We start from the raw sequence: 21419 nt of genomic DNA, 5'->3' as shown, positions 1-21419 counted from the left end.
GGTATGCTAGAAACAAATTTATTTTTTATGGCATCTGTGTTGATTTGGCTCAATCTTTATGTTTTGTTTAGAAATAAGTTAAAGAAGTTAACTTGTTGCAAAGAGGTTCTATGTTTAAGTTGGTTGAGGATTTGAAGATTATTCTCAATGGGTAGTCATCTAAAGTTCTTAAAATTGTTCCAATTGTTTAGTTATCCTCGTCCGTGTTGGATTAAATTGAATATAGATGGAGCTGCACATAGTAGTCCTAGAGTTCCAGAAGGAGGTAAAGGTTTTTGTACTTCTAAAGGATTTGTTAAAGGGTGTTTTTTTAGTTCCTTTTGAAATGGGATTTACTTTTAAAGCTAAACTCTTCAATACTATTTTAATATTCATATCATTTTGTTTATATATTTAAATGTTTATTATTTAATTTAATGTTATACAATTTTATCATTTTTATTTATTTGAAAAGATTATAATATGATTATACAAATTCAAAGTAATATTTACAACAATTTCCTAATTTATGATTCCTTGAACAATAATCTGAGTTCAAATCTTTTTCACCTTCAATATCAAAAAAGTAAATGAGGGATGGCTATATTTAGGTGACAATTGTTTAGTTATTAAATGTAGTGGATCAATCGCTAAATAAAGATGCTTCTTCCAACACGAGTGAACCCCTTTGGAACTGGTCAAGAATGAGTGCCACTATCTATCCTAGCCTAGATCTAGCCAAAATCTGTAAACCGCTAAATAGCCCTTACTCCTTCTTAAATCAAAATGAAGCATGTTGTCTACAAGATAATTGTTAATTCTTCAATTATGATTAGTGAGCACTTTATACACTAATCTAGCCTAATCAAGCTTAATTATTTGTTTAATTTCTTAAGGTTTTGGTTATTTTTTATATGTTTTGCTCTCTTTTTATAGAAAAAAGCTTCATTTGAGAATTTTGATGATTATTTGCTTAAAGTTGAAGTTTTAAAGCATAATGAAGTTATTTCTTGAGAGCTAAGCAAGAGAATTGAAGTAACGACCTTATGAATTGATTTTTGGGTGTGCACACTCTCAATGAGAAGGTGTACATACCATTTCGGTCTCAAAGGTGTGAAAGATAGCAAGCTTGACATGCACACTTTACTAAGGATGTGCACATCGCAAAGCCAACTCCACCACTATAAGGAAGTAGCATATACATTTCAATTCATGAAGTGCACAAGCCAGTTGAACAAAATTCCCCTAAAATTGGCTCAATTTTGGCTAAATGTAGATTCTTAGAGTTTAATGCTTGGTCTTTTATGAAACATGTAACTTGTATGTGCCACTCTTTTTACTTGCCATTTGATGGAGATTAAAAGGTTAAGGTTAAACTCAATAAGGAAAGATTAGAGAGGCTCTTGAGAAAGATGCAATATATTTTTCCCAAAGATGCCAAGATTACAAATCCAAATATCATATCCATACCATAATTTAGAGCGAGAAAGGTCTTTTTAGATAGAAAAGCTCTAATGATTTAGAGATTCATGAAAAGCCCAAGACTTTGGGTTTACTTAGAGGAGCGATCATGTATTGAGATTCCTCTTCTTCTTAATCTCTTTTCTAAATTTCTTGGTATTTTATAATAGAATTATTGATATTTTGTAAAGACAATGTTTAGATCTATGAAATTCTATTTGGTTTTTATTTTTGTCGTTTTTGTTTCTATGAAATGTTAGATTTTTTATCTAGAACCTCAATGTAGCTTGGATCTTTATTAAGATGAATTATTTTGGTTTGTTTATGGTTTAATTTTTCTCCAATTATTTGTGTATCCTTTGATTAATTTAAAAACAGACCTAAGAAGAATGAGAATTTGGTTGGGTGCTTTATGGATTGAACAATTAGAGTTTAAGTAAGTCTAACTTAGTAAACTGAGAACTAGAAAAACACAATCTAGAAGCTAATTTAAGTTTAATAGATCATTTTTAGGTATTGAACAATGTTAATCTTGGCTTTAATTGAGTTTGAGAGAACGAATTTGGCTTAAGTAATTGGAAAGGGAATAATTGAATGGTTAATTGGCAAAATTAGGAAGAGATTCTAATTTCAGTTAATTAGTCATAATTAACTAAATTAAGTAGTCATTTGTTTGATTCAAATGAAGTCATGATCCTAGAGATTTTATTTCATAAAATTCAATTATATTTGTGCAATGTTTCCTTGTATTTTGCATTTTACTTGTTAATTTTGTTTAAAGTTTATTTTGAATTTTTCTTGATTTTTGATTTTGAAGTTAAAATTAACTGGTGAAATCTCTCGTATTTAGTTAAAATAGAAATTACAATATGACAAACCAATCCTCATAAGATGATATTCCTACTCACTTTCTTTAACGTTTGAATGATCTGTGCAATTGCAAAATTGGAAACAATCAAGTTTATGGCTCTTTTACTGAGGACTTAATATTTCTTCAATCATCAATCAAATTGTAAGTGGTTTATTATACTACATCATCCATATAGTTATTACGTTTACTGTAACAACCCATTTCAAAAAAAATACCAAGAATTTGAAATTTTGGATGGGCTCTCCACGTTGACCAAGATGGATTTTTAAGTGGGATCAAGTTTAACTTTTATTTGAAGTTGAATTTTTGCCTTGACTCTTCTACCATTGCATAGAGCTCATCAACTTGAGTTTAAATATTAGCGAAATGTCTAATTCTGAGTTACGGTTAAAAAGTTAAGGTTATAGAAAGCTTTAAACATGAGTATTATATCAGTGTCCAAACTAGTTCCAGATTTTTTTTCTACTAGTGACCCAAGATCCTATGTAAGTGATAGAGAGCATGCCCAATAGTAAATAAAATCCAAAATACACATTTAGTCCCTAAAACCCAAGAGAGTTCTCCCAGACCTAAGAATCTAAATTAGGTCAACCTAAACATTTCCTTAACAACTAGGTCGTACCGTTTTCTCATTTTTTAGCCACCAACAAGCTATATGTGCTGGCCAGCCTAGTAAACCATTTCCTAGTGACCAAACCCTTAAATTTTTAGGCCGATTCGCCACAAGACTTGCCTAGATCGGACAATGAAGCTGACAATGGCGGTCCAATTGGGTCACCAGAGTTTGTGGGTTTTTTGGCCATTTCAGGCCAACTCATACACCCTGCCCCCTTAACTTAGACCCCTAAATCCATTTTCGTCCTCCATTTGACAAGATTTTTCACCGTTTGAGAGAACCATCAATGCGAATTTCATATTGAAACTTTCAATGCGTTTCTCAACTACTAATGACACTTTTGGACCAAGATAAGCAAACCAATTGATTTCTCATCTTTTGGGCTTTCCATTGCTATAAAGTTCATGAATTTGGATATTGTTTGATATTTTTTTTTTCCTTTTTAGGTGAATTAGTTAAATATCGGTTAAAATTGAATTGTATTTAGATAAAAATTGAACAAGTTGAAAAAAATTGAAGTTGGATTAATGTAATTAATTTTAGGATCCATTGGAAGGTTCAATTTTGTAAAATTGCCTTCGCGTGAAAAATTCCAATTTTGGATACCAAGTCCTAAAGGTTTACGATATAATTTGAATACTCATATCAAATTTATGTAATTTTATGGATGTATAAATTATTTTAAAACATTTAATACACACTAGTGTCTTTGGTTTAGTTGTTATACTTGAAGAACATTTTGTTATATTACATGCCCTCATATTGCTCCTAAAGATAATCAAAAGTGAGTATTAGCAATATCTATGAGTAATTATATGTCTAAATGATTTTGAGCATATGCTAATACAATATATAGATATATATATATATATGTATATATATATTATCATTTCATATGATTTTTGATAAGATTTTAAATGGTTTTAAATTCAAATAAGTTCATAGTAAACTTATGAATCTTGATATTTAAATATTTTGACAATTAAATTGATGGTTTAGTGATTTTGAAAAATATTTGATTTTTGAGTAAGTAGATTGAAAATTGTATATTTTTAAGTATGTTTAAGTGTTTTTTTATTTTAAAGTACTTAAAAGTTGTTTATGGTGATATATATTTCACTGTTGTTGTTTTTGTTTTGGCATGAAATGGTGATTTAAAATTTTTGAAATATTTAAATTTGGGTTTAAATATTAAATTTTAGTTTATGGTGCAGTATTCGTTTGCGGAAAAATGGATAAGTATGATATTAAGAAGATTATTTATAAATATTATACTGCTATTTTTAATTGACGTACCATATAAAACCAGTATTTCGGTTTAACATTATATTACAGCACACAGCTTTGCCACGATGCCTATAGTACACTAAGGATCATGAGGTAAATTCATCCCACAGGTTCATTATTGCCACGATATATTTCGTACACTAAGGATCGTTAGTTAAATTCATCCCAAAGTTTTGTATTGCCATGATGCCTTCAGGATTCTAAGGATTGTGAGGTGAGTTCATCCTAGAGGTTTCTTTCTCTCTCTTACTGTCCGGTAGTATTGTAGGATGTCATGCATCACTTGGTAGCGCTAAGTATATCGTATGGTATATTGCTTATTTTCCTAAGCTTATTGTTGGGTTTTTGATATATTGTGGTTTTACAGTATTTCCCATAATTATTTTTATGAATATATTTATATTATTTTATGCCCAGTATCTAAATTATGATTGATCCAGTTATTAATATTTAAATGGTTTATTGATTTATAGCATTTAAGTCTTTATTTTACAATATGGATTTAGAATGTAAATCTAGGTTTTATAAAATGATTTTAAATGGGAAATTTTTGAAAGAGTAGAATAAGAGATCTTGAAAGAAAGATTTATAGTAATAAAATGTTATTTTTTATTGTACTATGCCACTCACTGAGATATTTTTATTTCACATTTTATTTGCTTTTAAATTCATTCCTCTAAGTATAAACAGTTAGCAGACAGTCTATATCGCGCATCACTTGTTATTCCGTATTTTCCAAGTAAGATTATTTTTTTATTGTACTATGTCACTTATTGAGATATTTTTATTTCACATTTTATTTATTTTTAAATTCATTTCTCTAAGTCCAAACAGGTAGCAGACAGTCTATATCGCGCATCGTTTGTTATTCCATATTTTTCAAGTAACAACAGTATATATCCTTCCTTGTTTATCTTTATTTTCTCAGATTCACATTAGTTATATTACTTAATTTTGCAAATATTTTTTGAATACTCTTACCTAAATTATAGACACAATAGTTACTCTAATTTGTATGTGTAATAATTGTTAATAGTATAACAAATTGTAGATATTGACTATAATTGTAAATTTGCATGTTGTTGTAGCTCTATTTTTTGTATATTAAGATATTATTTGATATTTACATGTTTCGTTTGTCTATAGTTGGGTGAGGTTTTATTGTGTTTTTTCTAAGAATTGCTCAATGAAACTTCCCTAGACTGGACCATGTAGGAATCCTAGGAGAGTTCCCTGACGAGTTTTGTCATTAACAAACAAACAAACAAAGCTAACTAATGGATTAATCTTATTCATATATGAAATATACAATGGTATGTTGGTAAAAAAGAGGAAAATGAAATTTGAGTAGTAGAAGAAATAATTAAAAGTTAGAAAAAGATGCGGAAAAACTCAGAATTTTATAGTGATTTACTCATTTTGAAAGTAATGCTAAAAAAAGGGAAAAAAAACTATTTTCTTCCGTTTACTATTTAACAAATACTATTTAACAAACTTAAAAGAAAATAGTCCACTTCAAGTTTCCTTATGACACTTGAAAATTTTGTAACAATGTATAGATCCCACATATTAATAGCATGCTTTATGTTAAAACTTAAAATGGTACCATCCAGAAAGGCAGTGATTTAAAAAATAAGAAAGAAAAATCCAAATTCAAAAGGAAAAAGGAACAAAATAATTTGATTTTTTTTTTTGCTCTAGACAATAATTCATATTCCCTTTTTTTTTGTTTTTTTTGGTGAATAATAATTCATATTCGTTAAAGTGCTAATTAGATAACACATTGTATACTTTTTCAAATGGGGTGCCAATGTGAGTGATACTACAACTTTTCTTTCCAAATAATGTCATCTCATGGTCACCAATGAAAAATCATACGAACTATGGTTAATTAATTGGGTTCTATTTAATTTATTTTTGAATTGTTAAAATTAAAAATTTACTTAGAAAAGTGAACCTTTTATATATAGCATTCTATTAAATTATCTTGCCAACATATTAGATCCACTAATAAAATATCATCAATTATGATAAATAATATTTTTGAATAGAATCAATTACTTTGGACCAAGATTTTTAGTAAGTGTTAAGTGAGACTAGCTTAGTTAAGTAAACCTTCACACTTATACCTATAAGGTCTTGGATTTGAAATACTGATGGAGAATTGTACAGAATTTGTAGTAAATGATTATTAATAAATGATATTGACAAATCATTCTACCTTTGAAAATGTGTCAACCAATATTAAAAGTTTGATACTTTTAATTAGTTTCTAACTTCCAATCTTTTATATATAATTAAGTTAATTGCACTTTCATACTCTCAATTTGAATGGCTTTGCAATTTAAACCTTCAACTTTCAAACATAATGATTTAAACTCTCAATTTTTAAATAATGGAAATTGATCCAATATCCAATTTTAATCAAAACAAATTGGTAACAATTTTATACTCCTCTTCTCATTGATCAACAATTTATTTTTTTGTCACAATCTCTAGTGTAAGTTTTAAGCAGAATTATTATCAATTTGTTTTGTCAAAATTAGAAATTGTACTAATTTGGAAAAAATTTTAAAAAATTAAAAGCTAAATTGCTTCCTTTAAAGTTGATGGTCTAAATCACAAAATCCTTCAAGGCTTTTTTTTTATTATTATTATTATTACAAAAGGAGGGGGGAAATCTTACACGTTAAGGATATCAAAATATTATTAACTTTATATCATTTATAGGAATTTCATAAAATTATGTATGGCCTAAACATATATACCAAAAATAATAATAATAATTGTACCACTTAGACATTTAAAAAAACTTATTATATCACTAGGAATCATAGTTTTTCAAAATGCAAGAGAATGACTAAGGTCATCTTCACTGGTTTTGTTCATTGGAGTCTATATAGCATAAAGACTAGAAATTGTTATTATTTATGTGAAACAATGTATATTTATTAGACCATGTCTCTGAAAATATATTCTTCAAGTAGTTCTGTTCAAAATATAATTAATTGATAATATGTAATTTTAAAACAAAAATATTATTTCTAATTAAAGTTAGAAAATAGAATGAAAAAAAGAGAAAACAAAAGAACAAAAACAACAAAGAGGATGTTGTTCCTTCAATTCTTGGTCTTCTCTATTTGTTTTCTCTCTCCTACTGACATGGATTAAAAGTGAAAAACTCAATGAGAAAAGCAAAGCCAAGGAAAAAAAGTGAAAAACTCAATCAGACACAAAGAGATAGAATGGATCAAATCAAATTCAAAACAAAAAGAAAGACAGAAATTTTGGAAAGCAAGTCCCTTTCGAAAATTGTTCGATCTCTATTTGTTATCTTTTTTTTTTTTTTTTTGTTTCCTCATTCTTTTTTACTTCTTCACAATGATATCAATTCTACCCACCATCATGACCACTATAGCATTCTACCACTATTCTATGGTATTCTTTTTTTCTTTTCTTTTTTTCTTTTTTGTGTAGTTTCCTTTGATGTCAAAAGTCTAAAGCTTTCATAAAAAATCCAAACCCTTTTTCAACAGTCTAGACTTCCATTAAGGATGAACAACAAGAAGAAGATGGAGGAGGAAAAAGAAAAATAGGGCGCGGCATGCAAGTTTTTATTTTTTTTTTAAAAAAAAAGGAAAAATAGTAAATACTAAATAAATTGCTAAGTTAGACTATTCAACAAACAAAAGTAGCTGATCATTTTGACAGTGTCTAACTATTTTCACCACATCAGCTTGATATACCTTGTAAATAGACCCGAGTTAAGTGGATGTATATTTATTTGATGTGGCAAAGAAAATTTAACGATAGAAAGAGTCATTCTAGCATCCCAAATGGCTCTATTCATTGGAGCTTATATGGTAACTGATTTGGAAGGTGTTGAATCTTGGATGACATAGTATCTATTAATGAACAATATTTATTTAATTTTTTTTTCAATATCTTTAGAATTTTAAATGAAATAAATTGACATCCTAGGAGAGGAGATGAGAGGAGAAAGGAGAAAGAAGAGGTTATGAATTGATGAGGAGAGTGGAGAGAGAAAAGATTGAATATATAATTTATACTATCTAGCAGACCTTCTACAAATAGAGGATCTATTAGACAGCTTCTTTTTTTTTTTTTTTTTTTTTTTGGATTGCTTCCTTAACTTAACATATCTTTTACATAACTTTACTGGAGAAATTTTTTTCAAAAGGCTGTCTATCCATCTAATGTGGCAACAATTTTTTTAAACGGATAAAACTAATTAATATTTCATTAGAAATGCTTTAAGTTAATATTGCATATTATATGGAAGGGATAAGGTTATTGATGCCAAATTAGTAATAAACCACATGTTAATATATCATCAATTAAAAAATAATATAATTAAATATGGATAAATAAATTGTTAAATAAATAATGAATTCAATATAAAAGTCAGTTAAAATATTGTTACATAAGTTGTTAAACAATTTTAAAGAATATTGTACAAGCCAAAAGTTTGTGTAATAATTTATGTGACAAAATGATGTTGATCTATTTTATTGGTTGATAAATTAATACAAATTAAATACAAGTAGAATAATAGATAAAGGTTTTTTGAGAAAACAAATATGGTAAACCTTAATGAAATAAGTGAAACTCAATATGATTCAATAAAACAATAAAACAAGAGTACTTCTAGTTGCAGTACTAAAATCTCTCTATACAACTCCATTTGTTATTAAATTACTAAAATATCCTTAAACTTTTATCTTTTTATCAAACCCGTCCCATGCTTGCATCGTTTTTCATGTCTCTTTTGCAAAGCCTTATCTTCTTCATATTGCCTTTTGCCTTATGGTTATTGGCTTCTCCATAGCCATTGTTAATAACATAAATGAGCAAGTTAACGTTAGGCCCCTCGCAAATATCCTAACAATAATCCAAAAGCCCAAAAAAACCGAAAACATCAAAGAGAAAAACAAAGTCACAAAAAAAATCCCAAAAACCTAGATCAAAAAACCCATAAACATAATGGATCTCTGAAAAAAGGAGAAAACTCCAAATTCAAGTTTCAGTCTTTTATTACTGAGGGATCTCTCATTACTTGCCCCACTTTTACAAATTGATCAATTCTTCTTGCACCTTTTTCATGGGGAAATGCTTTGTTATTTCAGAATCTTAACCCAAGTTTTTCATGGTGAATGAGGATGAGCTGTAATTTAAAAATTGTTATAAATAAGAGAAAATAGATTTTTGAAAAAATTAACTTAAAAAACATTATAATTAAAACGTGAAATTGTAGCTTAAAGAGAGATTACTGAACTGTATAGAATCTAAATGGAATTGTTAAAATAATCTCTCTAAAACAAAGGCACATTGCTTGCCTTACAAGTAGATAGTAAACATTTTTTTTTTAATCATTAACTAGTAAACATTTTGATTCCCTTATGATCATTGTCCTTTTAAATGTCTATGTAATAGCTCAAAAAAAAAAAAAACTGCATGACTTCTCGAGGATTAAAATATGTAAATAATTAATACAGAGAGTGAAAGTAAGAAAAAAATAAAAAATTAAGAAAATAAAAATATATAGATGGGAATAGAATGATATTATAAATGCATTGAATGTTGATGTGGCTTTTTTAAATAATACAGATTTGATGCTACACGTGCTTCATCAAATTGGTTATATGTACCAACATCAAATCCAACATGATAGGCATTGTGTAACCAAGAATTTCTCTTTAAGAGTATAGAAGTGACATTATGCATTAATAACCAAATTCCAGAGTAAATTGGAAGTTAGTCACCTTTTGGAAAACTAATAATTTTGGCAACTTTTTACCTAATCTTCCAAGTATATCTCTAACTATATGTTTTGTTTAGCAAAGAAGATAAAGTGTTTAGAAAAGAAGATGAAGTATTTAGGAAGGGTATAAAAATTTTTGCACCCCTCCTAAATAAATTTTGCAAGTTTATAATTTTGTTACTTGTAAGGCACCGAAAATCTTCGAATTCTTTTATAAAAAAAGGCAATGGTCATGGATTTCACTACTAATGTTTTCAAAAGGCTTGAAAGCTTTTATAATCCTCCAGAAACCATAGTTTAAAATATCAAAGCTTTTTGTAAAATTTTCATCTTTTAAACCCATTGAAAGAAAATTTAACTTCCAAGTGAAAACGATAAAATTTAACTTCCAAATGAAAACGATATAATTTTCATAATATTTATTAAAATTTATGATATTTCTTTATAATTTTTATGAAACTTTTCATCATAATATCCATATTAAATCATTCCCAAGTTGGTAAAGTAATCCATAATTTTCATGAGAACTTCTGAAATTTCCATAAAATTTTCATAGAAATTTTGAAAATATCTATAATTTTTTTGTTAAATTTTTTTATCAAAAATTTTATAAATATTATTGATATTTAATAGAACTTTTTGTCAAATTAATATTATTGATCAATTTTTTAATCTTTTAATAATTAGGCAAAGAAAAATTAAAAAAAAAATCATATTTAACAAACAATGTTCAAGCATTAGACAAGTCTACCTATCATATTTTTATATAAAATTAGTATTATAAGTTACAAGTTTCCTTATTATAAGTTACAAGTTTCCTTACCTATTATTTTTTTTTATAATAATAAATTTAATATTTGTATAAATATTATAAAGTAGATAAAAAAATATAATGTAAACAAAAATTAAAAGATATTCAATAAATATATTTTTTACAATTTTGGGTTTAAAATTTTAGTATCAGTGGTATTTGGTATATACAAACTTAACTCTTAAATATTCATATCAATGAATTATTAATAATTATATACAAAATTATCAATAAAATATATTTTTTTAATAATTACTTTTTATATTTCACATTATAAATGAGAATGAAAAAGATATAATTAATTCTTAACCACCAAGAGTTCTTTATAGTATTGAAATAACATTTACAAAATATAATATAATTGTAATAATTGTTCTACATATCTTAATTAATAAATAATTTTATTAATTTTTTATTTTTTATTAAAGATAGTATTTTTTTAACTATTAGGACTTATTATAAATCGATTGATTAAGAGAAATGTAATTTTTGTAATTTTAATAGTTAATTTGATAATTAATTAATTAAATAAGCTAATCTTAAAGTTGTAATAATTTTTTTTAAAATAAATTTTCATCAATTTTCATCATTTTTATTAGTTTTTATTAATATTCTATAATTTTTGATATTTTTGTAGATATTTTCATATTTTGAACCATCGATATTTCTATTGATATCGAAATTTTAAACATTGCCTAAAATAAATTTACAAGTTTGTATTATTTTTAAGAAAAGGCTCCAAAATTTTGGCATCCATTCTAAATAATTTTGCAAGTTTGCAATTTTATATTTTAGAAAAGTTAAAAAAATTTTGGCACCCTTCTATAAACATTTTGCAAATTTGAAGTTTGATTTTTTTTTAAAATGCTACAGAAAATTTTCACGTACTTTTAAGAAAATATTCACAAGTTTCCAATAGCCAAACGTACACTTTTTTATTTTTTATTTTTTGGCTTTTTGTTTTTATTTTTTATTTTTTTGAAGATAGCCAAAGGTATAGAATTTGGGATAAATGGTAAAAAGTTGTTTAAAATTATCAGTTTTTTAAGTTCCAAACATGCCTTAGAAATTGTTTATAAGATGCATTTCTCCTTTTGGAAAAACAAAAAAGACAAAACATCATATCCTTCTTTAGTGAGAGATTACAAAATTTATGAATAGCAAATGCGATGCCATGGTAAAATTTGCAATTTGTAAAATTTGGCATCAGATCCTACTTTTTAAAAAAATATGTGAATCTCATATCATTTAATAAATTAAGTAATATTTAGTTAAAAAAAATTATCTAAATTTGAGTCTCATTACTTTTTATTTGTTAAAGTTAAAATTTAATATTGCTATTCTTTTAATATTTACTATTAAATCATGAATGATAAAGTTTTGTACGGACTTTAATATTTATTATTAAAGAATTTATATCAATATCAAATATTTAAAACACCACTGACAAAATAATATTTATCATTGAAGCCACTTGATAGTCACTCCAAAAGTAAGGTCCCTCTCTCTCTCTCTCTCTCTCTCTCTCTCTCGCGTATACCACTGCCACGTACCTACTTGTCTATTTTCAGATTTAACAAAGGCCTAGTTTTAATTTTTTTCCCTGTATTGCCACTGCCACTTACCGACTTGGCCATTTTCAAATTTTAGGTCCAAACCTTTGAAGTTAGTTTCGTCATTATATAGCATAGAAGTTTCTGTTAACATCGAACTTCAGAACCCATCTATGTATCTTATCTTGATCTAAACTTAAAAGATTTTATCTTAAAAAAAATAAATAAATAAAGATTAGATGACGTATACCTTCAAAATTTTAATCAATTTTCAAAACAAAATTATAATATTTTGAATAAAATCAAAATAAACTAATTTAAAATCAATAATTATTCTAGCTCCATTTAAAACTCATAATTTAAACTCTCATTTTTTCATAACAATATTATGGTTTATAATTTATTATTTTTAATTATTTAACACACTGACAGTGACAACGAATAAAACGAAGAAGTGACAGAAACTGAATAAAATAGTTATTTAATATTGAAAAATAAATTAATTAAAAAATAATAATGTGTACACGTTGTCCCACCCAGCTGTCCTCAAAAACCTTCAATTTAATAAAATAAGAAAAAGTCTGTTCTCCCCAACAAAAAACCCCAACTCAATTTCCCAATTTCCATTTCCGCCGAAAATAGAAATTTAAAAAAAAAAAAAAAAACAAAAACAAAATCGAATTAGCTGTGAGGGGAATAGTTAATAATAGCGCCAAAGCCGTAGAGAATTAAAACCATTTTTTTCTAAAATCAGGCATTCAAAAAAATAATAATAATAAATAAATAATTTATTGAGATTTGAGAAATACAAAAAAGGCGAAGTGTAGAGAGAGAAAGCTTGGGGTTGCTGCTTCTAGAGAGAGAGAGGGGAGAGAAACAGTCTTCAGAGAGTTGATCTAACACACAGCTTTTTCTTCATCAATATCAAAAACAAAACCTAGAGAGAGAGAGAGAGAGAGTCTTGAAAGAGAAAGAAAGAGAGAGAGCGGTGGTCGGAATTTGCTGCCAGTGGTGATGGCGATACTGTACGCTCTGGTAGCGAGGGGATCGGTGGTGCTTGCGGAGTTCACGGCGACGTCCACCAACGCCAGTGCAATCGCCCGCCAAATTCTGGAGAAGATTCCGGGCAACGATGACTCACACGTGTCTTACTCTCAGGACCGATATATCTTCCACGTCAAGCGCACCGACGGCCTCACCGTCCTCTGTATGGCCGACGAAACCGCCGGCAGTACGTTCTTTCTCATTCTCAATCCCAATTTCATTTCAATTTTTCAAATTTCGATTTGATTGCTTAATGAGTGGATCTTTAGCTCTTTTGTTTTTTTTGTTTTTTTTATTTGTGTATTTTTTTTGGTGTTCGTCGGCCTTGAATTGAAATTGATGCGAATTGTTTTTGGAGCTCTGGGAGTATTGGATTTTGTCATAAATTTTCAATTTTGTTACTTGGTGCGCTGAGATCGATGTCTTCTAAGTGTTTTCCCTGTTGAGGTAGCTGGAATGAAATGTGGTACTGTGTGTATATGATCGCTGGTTTTAGTACTGTATGCTTGGTAGAAATTAAAGCGTTTTTGTATTCAGCTAAAACAAAGAAAGTAAATATGGAATAAAGAGAGATTAGTCAATTAGTATTCTTTACAGGATTTGGGGATATAGTGTTTTTTTTTTTTTTTTTCCTGAGTAGGGCTTGTACAGTGGTTGGTAGTGCTTTTCTGTATTTTTCTGTATTTGGGTTGTTTTTGAATTTGGCTGTTGGAGAAATATGCTTATCTCTATGCATTCTTCCAATTTTCATGAATTTCGTTGTAGATTCATAATGTAGACAAAAGAGGTCTTTCACACCCATAAACCGAATTAAGCAAGCAGCAGGTTGTAAATAATTAGTTATTAAATTGGGAGCAAAGTTAGTACATGGGTAATTTGATGCATAACCTTTTAACTAAATTTTTCACCATATGCTGCGATTTTGTCTAGCACTGTGTATGTAGCTTATGGCCAGGACACATGGATGCAGGTTCTTTTACAGCATGAGCCCAATCTGATGCATGCTTATAGCTAGTGTTTGATAAAGAATGATGGTTTTTAGTTGAAAGTAAGGAAAACTCTGTAATTTCTAAGAGTACATGCTAAGTTTTCTTGTCCCTCCTAATTTTTATGTTGTGTCCATATGGTTTGCTTCTAGTTTGTTTTAGTTATGGTTGGTATATCGTTGACTTTACAAGATTTCCCTGTAGATTTGCTTCCTTGGTGTGATAATATGTACGAATGAGGCATAACAAACCAAGAACCCCTGTCCCCTGCAAAAAGAAAAGAGACAAAGGTAGGAAGACTAGGATTTGATTGGTATTTTTATTTATGCAGGAAGAATACCTTTTGCATTTCTTGAAGATATTCATCAAAGATTTGTGAGAAATTATGGCCGTGCAGTCCATTCTGCCCAAGCTTATGCCATGAATGATGAATTTTCAAGGGTTTTGAGTCAGCAAATGGAATATTATTCAAATGATCCTAATGCTGATAGGATAAATCGCCTAAAAGGTGAAATGAGTCAGGTGAGAAATGATTATTTTTGTGTAATACTCATGTCTATGTTCCCTTTTCATGTGTGGTCTTTTAATGAAACTGTAATCACCTTGAGCTTCTTTTTGTTAAATAATTAACTTTGGCTTCATGGTTTTGAAAATAATGAATGTAATAATTTTTGGCAATGCTCCATGGTATGTACAGCATGTAATCTTCATTTCATATAATCTTCAATTCATCAAATATAATTAGTATTATTATTATTATTTGTTTAAAATGTATCCATCCACTAAAATGTAATGTGTGATTTGTGTTTATTAAGGTGCGTAATGTCATGATAGAGAATATTGATAAAGTTCTGGAGAGAGGCGATCGCTTAGAATTGCTGGTTGATAAAACTGCTAACATGCAAGGAAATACCTTCCGCTTCAGGAAGCAAGCCCGTCGTTTCAGAAGCACAGTGTGGTGGAGAAATGTAAAGCTTACGTATGTTTTCTACACTAAACCTTCTTATATTAGTGCTTCTGATTGGAATGGAAGTAATGTTATTAATTTTAACATTCAATGTCAGTTTGAAATATGACATATGATTAATACACGAAAAGATATACTATTTCATTGTGGACTCTAGAATGTACTATATGTGCATACATGAACAGGTTGGTGAGAAAGATTTGCATTCATTTACTAGAAAGGAATTTCAGTGGATGTTGCCGATTACTTGGTGGGATTGCTTCATCATCCCTCACAAGTTCACCTTGCCTGGATCATTCAAAAATATAACTTATTAATGAAACCGCCAACAAGTATAAATATTTTACTTAAATAATACTTTGAAAATATTCTCATTATTATCTAGTATTAAGAGTAATTATGGAGTGTTCTTCCTTTGAACCATCAAGTGTCTATAGTCTTTGTACTTTGACCGTGTGTTTTTGTGACATCTTTGTTTCATAAAACTAAAATAATTTTCATGTTATGATGGATAGCTCTGATGCCTGATGTTTAATGCATTTGATCTTGCAGGGTTGCTTTGATACTCCTGTTGCTAGTGATTATTTATGTTGTACTTGCTTTCGTCTGCCATGGACTTGCACTACCTTCCTGTTTGAAGTGAGGGTAAGTATTGGGTGTTGATCTAGATTGGAATGTTCTCATGTCTTTTTACCTTACCTTTTATATTTTATTTTTATTTATTTATTGCTTTTGGGGAATATGTGATTCTATCATCTTCCACTTATGTTGTGGCAGATGCTCATGTATGCCGAGTTGAGATTGTGCTTTTGTGTCCATCTATTTGCTTGTGGGAGATTAGAACTGGTTCAGGTTGTATCTTTTTGAAACCATGGCTTGCTGGGTGATATTTATTGGGGACTATACAAATCTTTTAGTACATATGATTTGTGACTGTTTTCTAGTACAAGTGATTTCTGCTGTCCTGATTGTGAATTTGGTTTATTTAAGCAAAGAGCACAAGGATTTTTTTGTTATGTTTCATCATCCTAGTGCAACTCAGACGCGGTGTTCTACTTCTTTGACCTCAATTTTTGTTTAGTTTTATTCCCCCATTTAAGGAAGTGACAGTGCTTTACACCATCTTTACTGAAGTTAGTTCTTTTTATGCTGCTGAATAACGACGCAGCCTAACCTCATCTTATCATGTAGAGTTAACACTGGGTCTCTTAATCAATGGATTGAACCTTCTTCTCTTAACAGCTTATCCCTATTCGGTTTATATGGTTACCATGGTCGATTGAGGTAACATTGGCACGTTTATTTCTTCGCACATGTTGCCAAATTAATTTCGTGCCATCAAAATAATATATATATATATATATATATTTGGCTGACAGTTCTAGGAAAGTCTTTTGCAACAAGTGCAACATTATTTTTGAGCTACTATAAAAATAAAAAATAGGTCGCATTCAAAAAATAGAAAATAAAAGATTTCTGAACTACAATAAAAAAAATAAAAAAAATATTTCTGAACTAGAGACAAAGATTTCAATTTATAATTCTCTAAATAAAAGATGAAAGAAATATATCGCAGTCAAAAATACCTTAAAGAAAAGTTTAATATGAGTAAATTTTTTTTTCTGTTTGCTTCATTTCCAGGAAAAACTGTTTCGTTTACTCTCCTTAGTGGTAGAGAGAGAGAGAATGAATTGAATGTATGGTTTGGATTATGGGATTGGATTTTACTGTTAAAAGTCTTATTAAATCATATATCATATTGGGTTAAATTTTAAAGTAGAAAAATTGATATCATTGCACTTAGAATTTTATTGGGATTGGCATTATGTACCTTAAAAAAAAGTTTTGGTGCAGTTTTAGTTTAGATTGGTCGGATTATTAATTCCTTAAAAAATGAAACGATACTAGGTCTATAATTAACAAAAGCAGAAAGCCTTTTTCAGATGGTTTTCGATTGTTGTCCCAAAGAAAGAAAGCTTTCAGATGCAACAGCCATAGAGCTAAAAAAAGACGTTTACGTTCAATTATTTTAATTATTATTTTTTTTTATTTTTTTATTTTTTTTTTTGGTTTTTATCACAGGAAATCCATCCCAAGAGGCCTACATGCCATCCCTGCAAAATTCCAAGATGGTTTTGCTCTAAAGACAAGATGGCAGCTAGAAATTCAGATAATAATGCCCCTTACAGCATCGTTGCACTTTAAACTTCTTACACTTCTTTTCAATACTAAATTGTCCCCCTTTCTTATTTTTTTTATTTTTTTACGAAGAAAGGATTCAAACCTTACCACCAAATTGCCTCGGAGACGACATCATTACACTAGATACTTCGCTTGTAGGACAACCGATTGGACACGTTACTATTATTTGCATCATCATCATCATCATCATATCATAGTTCATTAAATATATTAGCTACCAAAGCTTACTGAATATGAAAATCTGCCACATTGGAGGCACTTAGAAAATAATAATCCATTTGCCCTCCTAAATTGCCAACGTCCTTCAACACCTCTCCATTGTAGGTAGATAATCATTTTCTGCCAATCATTATCGGCCTTTTGGAGAAAGAACTTAAATGAGAATCGACTTCATATAATGTGTCGCTGGGAAATGTATTCAGCGTGATTAATTTTGCAGAAACGTCAATCACACTAAATTGCCAATTCCTAAAAAAGGCACCAAAAGTTGAATATCCCCATTGCTTAGTGAAGGGGAAGCCGTAATTAGTCCCACAATGGAAGATCCCAGATTCAGACTGCTATAATTGATACCGTGTGCCAAAGTGAGCATATATATGGAAACAAAACAAGTTCCTCGTAGGAAGATTTATGCATTTCTTGCTAGTTGCTGCTGTATTATACTATTCCATGTTACATTAGGTTATCATCTACAAGTTTAAACTTGTTTAACAATTCCTCTAGTTCTTGCAATGCAGTCTTATAACAATCTTGAGAATGTGCCCCTTGTTCCACAACCGGAAGGGCTCGCTTATTTAGATAATTATACCGGTGCACCGGGTTAAACATGTCAATATTACAGGAGCTGTGATCTAGAAGGTACCTGCATTTAAAATCTTTACTCCACCTTGGAAGAATGTAGCGGGATGGGATTTCCTCTACCCCGTTATAGTTAAGAACATTTAAAGCATGCCTGCATAAATAACCTTTGTAATTGAACAAACTGCAAATGCATCGGATATCCACTTGTGTTGTCTCGTACAAAACCTCGTAGTTTCTAACTTCCTTCTCGTTCTCACCGACTTCAACTCTTTCTTTGACTATGTAAGTAATTATAGGTCCATTAACGTTGACCTGCCTTGTGTTGAAGCAGGAATACATCCCCTCAACCTCTGATTGGAACCTCTTGAAAATTTCTTTTGTGTATACTTTAGAGAGCTGCACTTCAAAATTGCATCTTGTTTTCAATTCATAGCTCGAATTTGCTGACTCCATGTCAGAAGTTACTTCCTTCATGTGCTTCCTATGTAGAGCTAGATCGTACTTATCAACAAATTCCTTAAAAGATGTATGTTTATGTACATAACCATCAAAAAATGCAGTCACACCATCATTTTCTTGGATAGGGACCATTCCTGCAAAAAAGGTATCTTTTAAGTAAACTGGAACCCACAGTTGCCGTTCTTCATATAATGTCTGAAGCCATTTATTATCCCCTAATCCATTCCACTTGATCATCTCAGCCCAAGAAGTTTCAAACTCAGCTATCTTCAAGGAATTATAGACTGCTTTGTGCAACTGTCTTTTGATTGCTTCATATCCCTTCAAACCACCCAACTTCTCAGGAATTCTCTGCATGATATACCACAAACAATAACAATGCCTCGCACTAGGGATAACTTCAGAGATTGCAATTTGTAAGGGCTTACACTGGTCAGTAATGATAACTTGTGGAGGGCAGTCTAACATGCATTTCAGCCATGCCCTGAGAATCCAAACAAAATAGTCCACTGACTCATTTCCAAGAAATCCACAGCCCAACAATATGGATTGTCCATGGTGGTTTACGCCAACAAATGAAATCAAGGGGACCTCATATTTGTTTGCCAAGCATGCTGTGTCTATTGCAACTGTTTCACAAAAATAACCATATGCAGCTCTGGACCTGGCATCAGCCCAAAAGACATTCCTCAGGCGCCCATCATCATCAAGATCCATCAAATAAAAGAAGTTTGGATTTGTCAGTTTCATGCGACAAAAGTAGTTGTAAACTGCATGAGCATCTCCTTCTTTGAGCTCCAAATGTTTAGAGTGATCAACAGGATTCATGCCCTCTCTTTCATTAAAATGAGAGTACCCATTAGACCCGGCATCCATAATAGCCGTTCGGTAGAGCTTAATGGTATGCACTTCTGTAACAGGCTCTGGAGACGGTTGCGCCTTTTTGGCAGCAAGAATCATTTTTTTATGTGACTTGTAAAACCTCTTGATTTGTGGACTGACCTGATGGTTGTGTTCAAGTTCTACTTCAACTATTCTCCACCTTTTGGAGTCCACCAGCCTGATGACAATCATGGCAGGACAACCAGTTCTTGTTTCTGGTCTTGGATTGTTGGCTTCACTCTTTTTCTTGAAACCTGCACTGCTGCAACTTAGCTTTGCTCTATACCGTTCTTTTCTCTTTGATCTGAACCATGAATTGCTCACTCTAATGCCAAAACCCTGTTGTTTAGCATAAACATTGTAAAAATCATAAGCTTCATCAAAAGAATCAAACTCTAAACCAACAGTTGGGAGTGGAGGTTCTTTTCTAGTCCGTGGTTCCCCCGCTTCATCATCATGATCAACAACACTGCAGTCTCCCTCAACATCGTACTCATCACCTTCATCAAACACTGGTTCACTATTGAGACAAACTTCTTCCATCTGAAACACAAATTGATACAGAACATTCACATTGCAACAACAATAAAAATAAAACTTTTCGCACAAAGCAAGAGAAAATGTTTATACGGCCGAGTATTGACAAAATAAACAAACACGAAACAGCTAAAACTCCAACATACGGTAAATTTTAGCACCACATGGAAGATAAAGAGGGAGACCGAAAACACATATAAGAAAGATATTTCCTCGAGGATTCTAAAAATGAAGTCAAATAGTAAGCAGATTGACAAAGTTCCAAATGTTTTCAAATCATTATTATCAAAGATGACCACCACAGTCTACAAGGTATTCAATCTTGCCCTTAGCATCTTCTAAGGGTTTATTTCTGACCCTTCTCTGGACTGTAAGATGCAAGCATGAGAAACCGGAGCTAAAGTGTTATTCAAGAAATACACCCCATTATTCATTATGTAGAAGTACTCAGTGAAAGCGAAACTATAAAACCCATAGTTACTTCAATTTGAGAAGTGCCATCCTTCCGGAATTGAATTTTCCTTTTTCTTCATATAATTTTGATCATTATTTTATTACTAATTGAATTGGGTAGAAGATGATTATTTTCCAGTAGCTTGTGAGTCCAAATCAAACTAAAATTTATACAGAACCCTGAAATTTTTTTTCTATCTGAAAAATACTGAGTTTATATAGTTCAATTTTATACCAGTGTCATCCATCAGATTCTTACAAACCCCAATAAAAATAATAATAATAATAACCGCGCTCTTTCCATCTACCACTATAACGAGAAAAACAAAAAATCGAAAAACAAGGTCATTTCTTGAATCTTTTTTAAGGTTTTTTTTTCTGCTTCGATTGGGTTTTTCTTTATTGAAGCAAAAGATGAAAAAGCTCACCTTTGAAATCAAAGCCAAATGGATTTGGATGAATGAAAAAAACACGGTTAACCAGGGAGGGCTTGAATTTTCTTGGATCCCAAACAATGGAACTAAGAATGATCACCACCGATCGGGCACGGTGAGTGGATGAGTGTTGGGGAGTGAATGAGTGTTGGACATCCGGAGGTCGCCGAAGAGATCAGAATCTCTGCGAGCTCGGTCAGTTCTGCGGGGTCAGAGATTTCCACAACATGACGAATTGGGAAATTGGAAAATGCGATTGTGGTTTCACCGAAACGATGGCGTTTCACCACACCA

The 21419-nt window shown here is 30.2% G+C and overlaps 2 protein-coding genes across 3 annotated transcripts; one reads left to right on the top strand and one right to left on the bottom strand.

Annotated features, from left to right (window-relative positions):
* Positions 1–13066: 13066 nt before the first annotated feature.
* On the top strand, positions 13067–17832 carry LOC107421170 (vesicle-associated membrane protein 711). Of its 2 annotated transcripts, none has more exons than XM_048475487.2 (5): positions 13067–13591; positions 14722–14912; positions 15206–15369; positions 15910–16002; positions 17440–17832. In XM_048475487.2, exons 1-4 carry the CDS (start codon positions 13375–13377, stop codon positions 15998–16000), a joined length of 663 nt encoding a protein of 220 aa, XP_048331444.1. In that variant the 5' UTR covers positions 13067–13374; the 3' UTR covers positions 16001–16002; positions 17440–17832. The 2 variants fall into 2 exon arrangements, with proteins under 2 accessions (XP_048331444.1, XP_048331443.1); XM_048475486.2 differs by lacking the exon at positions 17440–17832 and adding an exon at positions 16135–16380 and having other exon boundaries at positions 13070–13591.
* Positions 17833–18154: 322 nt separating this feature from the next.
* On the bottom strand, positions 18155–21419 carry LOC107421169 (protein FAR1-RELATED SEQUENCE 6). The gene is made up of 2 exons (XM_016030348.4): positions 21120–21419; positions 18155–20244 (listed from the first exon to the last, which is right to left on the bottom strand). The coding sequence occupies exon 2, from the start codon at positions 20242–20244 to the stop codon at positions 18232–18234; it is 2013 nt and encodes a 670-aa protein (XP_015885834.3). The 5' UTR covers positions 21120–21419; the 3' UTR covers positions 18155–18231.

This window comes from Ziziphus jujuba, chromosome 5 (assembly GCF_031755915.1).
Source record: "Ziziphus jujuba cultivar Dongzao chromosome 5, ASM3175591v1".
Taxonomy (NCBI): domain Eukaryota; kingdom Viridiplantae; phylum Streptophyta; class Magnoliopsida; order Rosales; family Rhamnaceae; genus Ziziphus; species Ziziphus jujuba.
Note: the sequence above shows the minus strand (reverse complement) of the source record. Positions and strands in the feature narration are given on the sequence as shown.